Source organism: Solanum dulcamara, chromosome 6 (genome assembly GCF_947179165.1).
Source record: "Solanum dulcamara chromosome 6, daSolDulc1.2, whole genome shotgun sequence".
NCBI classification, from domain to species: domain Eukaryota; kingdom Viridiplantae; phylum Streptophyta; class Magnoliopsida; order Solanales; family Solanaceae; genus Solanum; species Solanum dulcamara.
The window spans coordinates 8854482-8866418 of record NC_077242.1 but is presented as its reverse complement, the minus strand read 5'-3'; the positions used below and the strand labels follow the sequence as shown (position 1 = coordinate 8866418).

Sequence of the window (11937 nt, the reverse complement as noted above, 5' to 3'; positions counted from 1 at the left end):
AAGCAAATCAAACGTTCTTGTTGTGAATACTCACAATTCACAACCCTAGCCATCGCCTAACCTTTGCCATTGTCATTGCAAAGTAATACTAACGCCTAAAGGGTAAATACAGTGTAAACTGTGAATTGTATAGGGTATTAATAATCTGATGCAATAATTATATTAATATATTTTGATTGATACTTTGATATTTATGTATGAATAAAAATTAAAATAGTAAATTATTATAGTCTTAATTGGTTATTGTTTTACTCAATATTAAAAAACTAATATCGAACCGATAACTCAATATTTTTTTTTATAAAATTATTAAATAACCAATAGCAAAAAATCAATAACACTTTTTCTGATTCAATTTATCGGTTGGTTTGATTTTTACACCATACTTGGGCCAGCCATTTTCATTTTTAACGAAGCTATGCGATATTTTATATATTTTTAAATATTTGAACTTGTATTAAACTAGTTTGACATGACCTGTTTCCTATGAAGTTTCTTTTGTTATATAGTGTACGTAAACAGTTCTTGAAACATCGTACTACTAGTTATATTATCTTTGATTTTTGAACGACGTGTTATTATGCTCATCTAGACACACATACACTTTTTTTAAAGCAAAAATCAACCTCAAAAATCGATCTAAGAAAAAGACCCCAAAAAATTATTTTCGGAGGTCGATTTAAAACTTAATATTTTAAAATTATATTTTTTAACAAAATTGACCTTCCAAAAGTCTTTTTTTTGCACAAAAACGAGGAAAATGTACTAATGGTTTAGTGGTAGAAATATATTCTACCACGATAAAGAAGGGGATTCAATCTATGGATAATGCATTTTATTATAAAATCGACCTTTAAGATAGGTATTTTCCCCAAAAAGAAGAAAGACCTTCGAAGGTTGATATTTGATATCAACTAGTACAATACTGATCTCCGCTTTGTGATCGATTTTTGATCAATTTGGACTTTAATTTTATTTTTTAAAGTAATAATATCCCCATAAGCAATATCTTAGGATCAAGTGTGTGTATATATAGCACGTGTTGTAAGTCATTCTAATGAATCCATTTATTTATAATTGGCTTTTTCCAGCTGATGGCTTATTTGGATTTGTCTCACAGTCTTGTTTTGGTCCAACCTGGACACTCAATTTGATGAACAACTGCTTCACTATCCTCTATATAAGTAACCATCTCAATATGTAAAATCCCATCAACTCGAATTTATTACTTTCCATTCTTCAATTTCCTCTACAAATTAAGATGGATTTTCAACACTTGGTTTCCTTCTTTCTTTTCATATCCTTTCTCTTCCTTCTAATTCAAAAGTGGAGGAAGCAGAAAATCCGGCTTCCTCCTGGTCCATGGAGGCTACCTATTATTGGAAGTGTGCATCACTTGACAAGTGGATTACCACATAAAGTTCTCAAAAAGTTATCACAGAAATATGGCCCTATCATGTACTTACAGCTCGGGGAAGTTCCCACCGTAGTTGTATCCTCCTCACACATGGCCAAACAAATCCTAAAAACTCATGACCTCGCTTTTGCATCTAGACCAGAAACCATGATGGGAAAGATTATTTGTTACAATTGTAAGGATATTGCCTTTTCACCATATGGTGATTACTGGAGACATATGCGTAAATTGACTGTCCTGGAGCTACTTAGTGCCAAGATGGTCATGTCATTCAGCCCTATTCGACAAGATGAACTCTCAAATCTTCTATCATCCATCAGATCAATGGACTTAGATTTGCCAATCAACTTAGTAGAAAAGCTTCTATGGTTTATGAATGCTGCGACATGTAGGTCAGCATTTGGGAATGTGTGTAAAGATCAGCGTGAGTTGATAACATTGATTCATCAAGCACAATCATTATCCGGAGGATTTGAGCTGGCTGATTTGTTCCCTTCGAAAAAATTTCTACATGGGATTAGCGGCGTGGAATCTAAGCTAATGAAAGCTCGTAATAAGATAGATGCAGTCTTGGACAACATTATCAATGTGCACAGAGAGAATCGCACAAATGGAAGAAGTTGTAATGGTGAGTCTGGAGCTGAAGATTTGATCGATGTCTTTTTAAGAGTCATGGAGAGCGACCAATTTCCAGTTTCACTGACAAATGACAACATAAAAGCAGTTATTCTTGTAAGTGTATTCCCTTTTTCTCATTACCTTTTTTTATGTAAAACAAAAAATTTAAAAAATAAAAACTTATTCTTCGATAATTTAAAAAAGGTAAAACACAATTTTGAGGGTAGTCCATGAAAGCAAAGTGTTGTATAGCTACTTGCTTGTTTGACCATACTTCTTGTAGGATATGTTTGTAGCAGGATCTGATACATCATCTTCAACGGTTATTTGGGCATTATCAGAAATGATGAAAAATCCGAGTGTCATGGCAAAAGCACAAGCTGAAGTAAGAGAATCCTTTAAGGGAAAGAAAACATGTGATGATGATACTAATCTTGAAAAGCTTGATTACCTCAAGTTAGTCATCAAAGAGACGCTCAGGTTACATCCTCCAACTCCTTTGTTAGTCCCGCGAGAATGCAGGGAGGAAACGAAGATAGATGGATTCGCTATACCATTGAAAAGCAAAGTCATGGTTAACGTGTGGGCAATTGGAAGAGATCCCGAGAATTGGGAAAATCCTGAATGTTTCATACCAGAGAGATTTGAGAATAATTCAATTGAGTTCACTGGAAATCACTTTCAATTTCTTCCATTTGGAGCTGGAAGACGGATATGTCCAGGAATACAATTTGGCTTAGCTCTTATTACTCTGCCGTTAGCTCATTTGCTTTACAATTTTGATTGGAAACTTCCAGAAGGAATTACTGCAATGGATTTGGACATGACTGAGGCAAATGGAATATCTGCTAGAAGAGAGAATGATCTTTACTTGATTGCAACACCTTATGTATCTCCTCTCCATTAACTCAAAAATTTTGTTTTAGTAGTTTCTTTTATTGTACCATGATGAGTAATTGATCAAATAAATTGAGGTATAGTTATATGTAATTAGTTTTTTGTAAGTTTTTTTTAATTGAATACCACCATGTTGATCACAACTAAAATTGAGGAACAAACTTGTGTCTTTTTTACCGCAAAGTTAAAGTAGCAGGGAAAAAATCTTCATCTTAAGCTTTAAGTAGAGTATTACAGTCTTGACTTTTCAAATATACAAAGAACAAACTTTACTTTATTGAGCATGAAGACAGCAGTCATATATGGATACAGATTCTGAATTTACCATCGAATTCATAGCTCATCTTAATTATTGAGTTTATATATATATAAAATTGATTTCTTAATATAAATACAAGATCTAAATAAAGAAAATTAGTTCATGCAAAATCGTATCTAATATTGTAGTTTCGCCCCTGCGAAGTTTTAATCATTGACTGACAGTGTGTTATATCCCAAAAATTACCAAAATAACCCTAGAGGATAGCGTGCTCGTATAACGTATCATCCCTAACTTTTTTGGCCAACTCGAGATCAGAATATTGATTAGGGGGGAAAAAACAGGTGGGAAAGTGGTCTCGGTTGAATTTGAGGCCAATCGGATTGAAAAATAATTTTTCAGATCAAAATTGCTTAACCAGAAGAGTGCGCGACGCGGACCTGCCCCAACATAGTTCATTTTCATCAATTGTTCATAAAACGCATTCACTGAATATGGTTTATGTGTTAAGTTGAAAAATGTACTGAAATATCAAAACTCGGCAATTTTAACCTTTCCCCCTGTGCTAAAAATACATGCCGGATACTATAACTAAACTAAAAAAACCCAACTTCACAATCAAAAGTCAAATCTTGAGTTAGACCCAAAGAAAAAGATGGAAGATCATGAATAATTTTGTCATGCAATTGAATACCTCGAGTGATTCTATTTGATGGGATTTGGGCATCCATAATTTGAGAATAACTATTGCATTAGCTGAAAAATTAAAAGAATGAAGGTGAAATCTTATGATAATATGAAAAAATAGAAGCGTATACAACCTTAATTTTTTTTTTTAAAACGTAATGAAATGGGGGATTTGTACAACCCTGAATGTGAATTGCACAATTGGGGGGTGGGGGGGTGGGAGCAAATGATTAGGAGGGAGAATGAAAAGATTTAAAATTGAAAATTGATATGGTTGAGATAATTAAGGAAGCAAATCATTGAATGGTGATAGGAGAGATAAAGGGGATTTGTATAACTCATTGAATATGAAGGGCTTTTGATTTTGATACAAATCAGAATGTGGGCTCGATTTATATAGCAAATTTCAACAAAATATACGCACAAATAGTAATATAATAAAATTACTATGAAGGGCTTTTGATTTTGATACAAATCAGAATGTGGGCTCGATTTATATAGCAAATTTCAATAAAATAAACACACAAATAGTAATATAATAAAGGGCATTTTACTTAAATCCCATAGTAAAAAAACTCAATTACAATTTATCTCGACTTTTTTGGTAATTACCCGAATTTCCTTTTTTTTTTCCAGATTTCTGATACATACGAATGACGCTGATACATCGCGATTTGATACATAAATCCTTGTCATGATACATCGCTAGTTGATACAAACCAAACATTGTAATATCAATAAAACTTATGAATCAACTTATAACACCTAATATGTCATGAACATAACAAAAATAGCAGTAAAACATAAGTTTTACTGATACATTTTGTGTTTGGTTTGTATCAACTAGCGATGTATAATGAAAATGACTTATGTATCAAATCGCGGTGTATCAACATCACTTCTATGTATCAGAAGAGTGATTTTTGAAATTTTTACAAATGGTAGAGAATAATTGAAAATATAGGAATATAAGGTGTGTAATTTGATAATTTTTCCTATAATAAAATTATATCCGTATAAAATAATTAATTAGTAATGTTTGCCAACTCGTATAATTTTTCATTTTATTAATCATGTGATGACACTTCAAGATTGTTAACTTTAGATTTAATTAGGTGTCGTTGTGAGATATGCAAATGTAGGAGTTTTTTAAATAAATCAGAGGTCATTAAGCTTCATCTTTATTAAAAGGAGTTTTAGTAGTATTTAATTTTAATTTTTCATGTGACATACTTAAAATTACAAGGTCAATGAATATTTTGATATATTTGTAATTTGTCATGTCTTTAATTTAAGATAACATTCAAAAGTTTTTTTATTTTTTCTCAAATTTCGTATCAAATCAAAATAAATCAAACAAATTAAAATGAATATAATACTTTGTACAACTAACTTTTTATTTCTTAATAATAAAAAGGTCCATAGTACAGAAAATATCTTTTAGGAACAATTTGTGCATGTTTTTCTTGTTCGGATGGGTGAGTGCGTGGACAGGAGACATTGAGTTTTTTTGAAATATATAATGTGGAGTTATTTCATAGGGTGTATAAGAATAATGTTCAATAATCCACAAGTTATTTAGAAATTATTTTTTATGTTGTGTTTAATTTAGTGTATTACAAATAAAATAAATTGCATTATTTCTATAAAAAGAAGTTTGTTTACAAAAATATCCTTCACAAATATGATAAAAAATATAAAAAAAAGTTTTGAGAGACAATTATGTCTTTAACCATGCTAATGAAAAGAAAAAAAAAGGGGGGGGGGGGTCAAAAAAGGCTGCAATATTTTTTGAAGAATAAAAGTCTTCAACAATTGTCAACAATGGCTGCTATCTCCTTTTGACAAAGACAAAAGTGGACAGATGCGTAGAAAAACGCGTAGAAAATTAACGCGTAAATTTTCTACGCGTTTTCATCATCCTATAAATAGAAGGCCTCATACCTTCATTTAATTCATCAAGAAAGAGAGAATAAGAATACAAAGAGAGTTATACACCAAGATAAATATTGTAGTCTTGAGTGTCCTCTTTAGTAGTTGTTCCTTTTACAAGAAAGAAGTGTTAATTGTTGTTTTCTCCTTGTATTTGAGAGTTGTGTACTCCATATTTTAATAGTGAGATCCTTTTACCCCGTGATTTTCCCCCTCTATCAGTTAGAGGGGTTTTCACGTAAAATTTTCATGTCCAATTTATTTTTATTATTTTCATCATATCAAACTTTAGTTGTGGTGCTTTCTCATTCCAACAGTGGTTTCAGAGCCCTCGGTTATTCTGTCTGTTTTATGCGAAGGTACTATTCGTGAATAATAAATTTTTGTGAATAGTAAATTTGGTGAAATGAACTATTCACGTGAATAGTAAATTTCGATGACGGTATAGTTTGTCATGATTGTTCGCAAAAATATTCAGAAATGATCTAGAAGGGTGTGAAGCAAATAACAATGTCGAGTACAACAAAATTTGACGTTGAAAAATTCAATGGGACTAATTTCTCATTGTGGAAAATGAAAATAAAAGCGATATTGAGAAATAACAATTGTTTAGCTGCAATTGAAGGCAGGCCCATAGATTTTACCGATGATAGCAAGTGGAATGACATAGACATCAACGCAGTTGCTGATCTACACTTGGCACTAGCTGATCAAGTATTATTTAGTGTGGCTGAAAAATGAACGGCGAAGAAAATATGGGATACTCTTACAGGGTTGTATGAGGCCTAGTCTTTACATAATAAAATCTTCTTAAAAAAAGATTGTATACTCTTCGAATGGCAGAGTCCATGTCAGTTACTGAACACATCAATACTTTGAATACTCTGTTTTCGTAACTTACAATAATGGGTTGTAAAATAGAGGGGATTAAACGTGCGGAGCTTCTACTTCAAAGTGTACCTGGCTCGTATGATCAACTCATCATCAACCTGATGAACAATACAGACAAGCAAGTTCGCAGCAAGCTGAAGCTTTGATGATGGTGAGAGAAAGACCAACGGAACGTGGCCCCAATGGGAGTCACAATCATGGCAGATCTCAATCAATAAGTAAGAAGAATATCAAGTGCTACAACTGTGGCAAGAAAGGACACTTCAAGAAAGATTGTTGGTTCAAGAAGAAGAGTGAACACCTTGAGTCATCAAATGCTCAAGGGAATGTTGCATGTACCTCGGATGATGGCGATATTTTATGTAGTGAGGCAATATCAAATAATGAAGGCAGAAAACATTTCGCTGATGTCTGGATCATGGACACAGGAGCAACATGACACATGACTTCCCGAAGAAAATGGTTCCATCAATATAATCCTATCTCAGGAGGGTCTGTGTTTATGAGAAACGATCATGCTTTGGATGTTATTGATATTGGGTCCATCAAAATAAAGATGTATGATGGCACGGTACGCACCATCCAGGAGGTACGACATGTAAAAGACTTGAAGAAGAGTCTATTATTTTTAGGACAACTAGATGATAATGGATGTTTATATAAGACTCAATGTGGAGTCATGAAAATATCTAGAGGAGTGCTTGTAGTTATGAAAGTAGAAAAACTTGCTGCAAATCTATATGTGTTTAAAGGTAAAACACACCAAGAAGGAGAAGCAGCAACCGCGTCAGCAAGTTCATTTGAAGAATCAACGATGATGTGTCATCATAAACTTGGCCATATGTCGGAATGAGGTTTGAAGATTCTTGCTGAGCAAAACCTTCTTCCAGGGCTCAAAAAAGTTTCACTACCCTTTTGTGAGCATTGTGTTACCAGTAAGCAAAATAGACTGAAATTTAGCAGTTCCTCTACTAAAAGCAAAGAAATATTAGATCTGGTCCACTCTGATGTCTGGCAAGCACCGGTGGAGTCCCTAGGAGGAGCAAAATATTTCGTGTCATTTATCGATAATTACTCCAGGAGAAGTTGGGTGTATCCAATCAAGAAAAAGGAAGATGTTTTTCCGGTTTTCAAAGAATTCAAAGTGCGGGTGGAACTTGAATCTGAGAAAAAGATCAAGTGTTTGAGGACAGATAATGGAGGAGAATACATTGATAATGAATTTAATAACTTTTGTAAACAAGAAGGTATTAAACAACAGTTCATGGTGGCATATACTCCACAATAAAATGGAGTACCAGAGCGGATGAACAGAACCTTATTGGAACGGACAAGAGCTATGTTGGCAACTGTAGGGTTGAAAAAACCATTCTGGGCAGAAGTAGTCAAAACCGCATGTTATGTGATCAATCAGTCACCATCAATCGCAATTGATCAGAAAACGCAAATGGGGATGTGGACAGGAAAACCAGCTGATTATTCTCGCTTATATATATTCGGAAATCCTGCTTATGTTATGTACAACATCCAAGAAAAATCAAAGTTGGATCAAAATCCAGAAAATGCATTTTCTTAGGGTATGCTAATGGAGTCAAGGGGTATCGCTTGTGGGATCCCACAGCCCACAAGGTGGTAATCAGCAGGGATGTTATATTTGTTGAAAACAAGATACAAGCAAAAGAAGGTAGCACTTCAAAAGAAAAGTCAGAGACTACTACAGTTGAAGTTGAAGAAATAGAAGAAGTTCCAATTTCTTCTAAAGCAGCACCAGAGCATGAAGAACAAGAGCAAACTGAGATTGAAACTTCACAAGTTCGACGGTCAACTAGGGAGAGAAGAGAACCAGCTTGGCACTCAGATTATTCTATGGAGAGTAATATTGCATACTGTCTACTAACAAAAGATGGAGAGCCTTCAACTTTTCACGAGGCTATGAAAGGCCAAGAATCATCTCTGTGGGTGGCAGCAATGTAGGAAGACATTGAAGCTCTTCATAAAAAAATATGGGATCTTGTTCAATTACCACAAGGAAGGAAGGCCATTGGAAACAAATGGGTCTACAAGATCAAACGCAATGGTAATGATCAAGTGGAGAAATATCGTGCAAGATTGGTGGTGAAATGATTCGCTCAGAAAGAAGGTATAGACTTCAATGAGATATTTTCTCCGGTGGTTCGACTCATAACAATTCGAGTGGTCCTGGCGATGTGTGCTACATTTGACTTGTACTTGGAGCAGTTAGATGTCAAAATTGTATTTCTTCATGGAGAGCTTGAAGAAGAAATCTATATGCTCCAACCAGAAAGTTTTGAAGAACAGGGAAAAGAGAACTTGATTTGCCGGTTGAACAAATCTCTATATGGTCTCAAACAGACGCCGAGATGTTGGTATAAGAGATTTGATTCCTTCATTATAAGCCTTGGATACAATAGACATAGTTCAGATCCTTGTGTTTATTACAAGAGATTTGGTGATGACGGTTTTATTATTTTACTGTTGTATGTTGACGACATATTGGTAGCAAGCTCCAAAAAAGATCGTCTCACAAATTTAAAGGTACAGTTGGCTAGGGAGTTTGAAATAAAAGACTTGAGACCAGCAAACAAGATTCTAGGAATGCAAATTCACCGAGACAGAAATAATAGGAAAAATTGGCTTTCTCAAAAGAACTACTTGAAGAAAATCTTGCGATGCTTCAAGATGCAAGACAGTAAGTCAATTTCTACCCCACTTCCTATTAATTTCAAGTTATCCTCAAGTATGAGTCCTAGGAATGAAGCAGAGAAGATGGAGATGTCTCGAGTATTGTATGCATCAGCAGTGGGAAGTTTAATATTCGTCATGGTATGTACAAGACCTGACATTGCACAAGCAGTGGGAGTGGTTAGTCGATACATGGCTAATCCTGGTAAAGAGCATTGGAATACTGTTAAGAGGATCCTGAGATATATCAAGGGTACCTCAGATATTGCAATGTGTTATGGAGGATCAGACTTTACTGTTAAAGGTTAGGTTGATTCAGATTATGCATGTGATCTTGATAAAATCAAGTCCACCACAGGTTATGTGTTTACTCTTGCTGGAGGAGCTGTAAGCTAGGTTTCAAAACTACAATCTATCGTGGTTACATCTATGATAGAAGCAGAATATGTAGCAGCTATACAAGCTAGCAAAGAGGCAATATGGATGCAGATGTTACTGGAGGAGCTCGGGCACAAACAAGAGAAGGTTGCTCTATTTTGTGACAGTCAAAGTGCTTTTCATCTTGCAAAGAATCCGACATTTCATTCAAGGACAAAATACATACGAGTTCAGTAACACTTTGTTCGTGAGAAGGTGGAAGAAGGCAGTGTGGATATTCAGAAAATTCACACTAATGACAACCTAGCAGATATGTTTACAAAGCCTATCAACAGTAACAAGTTTATATGGTGTCGATCTTCTATTGGCCTAGCAGAAACGTAACATTGCAGTAGTTGGATAGAAATAATGGTGTGAAGACTTAATTAATTTTCAATTAAATCTTCAAGTGGGAGAATGAAAAAAAAGAGGTCAAAAAAGGCTGCAGCATTTTTTGAAGAATAAAAGTCTTTAACAATTGTCAACAATGGTTGCTACCCCGTTTTGACAAAGACAAAAGTTGACAGACGCGTAGAAAAACACGTAGAAAATTAATGCGTAAATTTTATACGCGTTTTCATCATCCTATAAATAGAAGGCCTCATACCTTCATTTAATTCATCCAGAAAGAGAGAATAAGAATATAAAGAGAGTTATACACCAGGATAAATATTGTAGTCTTGAGTGTCCTCTTTAGTAGTTGTTCCTTTTACAAGAAAAAAGTGTTAATTGTTGTTTTTCTCCTTGTATTTGAGAGATGTGTACTCCATATTTTAATAGTGAGATCCTTCTACCCCGTGGTTTTTTTCCCTCTATTAGTTAGAGGGGTTTCCACGTAAAATTCTCGTGTTCAATTTATTTTCATTATTTTCATCATATCAAACTTTAGTTATAGTGCTTTCTCACTCCAACAGTGGTATCAGAGATTAAAACCCCTTACATTACTAATGTCATTAAATTTTATATATTAATAAAACACCTCAATATACTATAGCTATACATATGAAAAAAATTGTATCAGTATTATTAATACACAAAATAAATGCATGGATTATTTATTTAATACACAACGACCCCAAAGTAATTAATGAATGGAAGCAACAAATGTTCTCTGTTTTGCACTAATATGAACCAATATTTTCATTAAGTGATTTCCGAAAAAACAAGAAAAATGATGATTGGTGTGTCACCTATGAAAAAGAACAAGAAAAAAGGGTGCAGGGTGCATGAGGTTTTGCGTGAAAAAATGAGAGTTGTCCAATATGTTTGTTAGAAAAAATTATGAAGAATCTTCTACGTGGCCATTATATTGCCTCTTTTCTTTTCCCAGTTTTGTTTTCTACTAAAAATTAAAATACTATGATAATAATTAGTATTTCAAAAGCACGTGGCAAGACAATTTTTAGTTTTGACCATGAAACTCAAACATTATTTATTTTATTTGAAATTTTTAATATTGAAGTTAAAGTTGAAGTTAGAGTTGTGTTTGGTTATATTTTTTTATAAAGAATATTTAGAATTTGAATGTATTTTTTTAAATATAGTTTATACCTTCAATTTATAAAAACTATAGAAAAATCACTCGATTTGACTAATTTATTTGAAACATATAATAAAATCTGTTCTAAAAGAGTAATATCACATAATAGATAGTCAGATGATGTCATAGATTAGATTGTATATACGAGCCACTACATATTACAATAAATATTTTTTCACTTTACTTAGAATTTTAGAAGTTGAAGTTGAAGATGGAGTTATATTTGATTATAGTTTTTGCAAATAATATTTGGTAAAATAAAAAATCCAGGTAAAATTGAAAGAAAAAAATAGTGAAAAAAAAACTAAAATCTATGGGGCTTAAGCCCCATGTTTTGAGATTTACATCTCTTTGTCTCGAAATTTATGTCTTGCCCAACTAAGAACCGTTTGACCAGGAGAATTATTTATTTTTTTAAGTTCTTTTTTGCTTTATTTGAAGATTCGTGTTCAACCAAAAAGAATTGAACAAACGCTTTGTCAGTTCATTTTTTTTTATAGAACTTCAATTCCATAATTAAGAAAAAGGGTGAAAAGGACGGGTACCAGAGACCAAAGTAGGGCTCGAGCGAGCCTC

At 33.5% G+C, this 11937-nt stretch overlaps 1 protein-coding gene across 1 annotated transcript; it reads left to right on the top strand.

The window, feature by feature from the left end:
• The first annotated feature begins 1252 nt into the window (after positions 1 to 1252).
• LOC129892290 (premnaspirodiene oxygenase-like) lies at positions 1253 to 2966 on the top strand. Its single transcript, XM_055967856.1, has 2 exons — positions 1253 to 2149; positions 2319 to 2966. The coding sequence occupies exons 1-2, from the start codon at positions 1262 to 1264 to the stop codon at positions 2940 to 2942; spliced, it is 1512 nt and encodes a 503-aa protein (XP_055823831.1). The 5' UTR covers positions 1253 to 1261; the 3' UTR covers positions 2943 to 2966.
• Positions 2967 to 11937: the final 8971 nt, after the last annotated feature.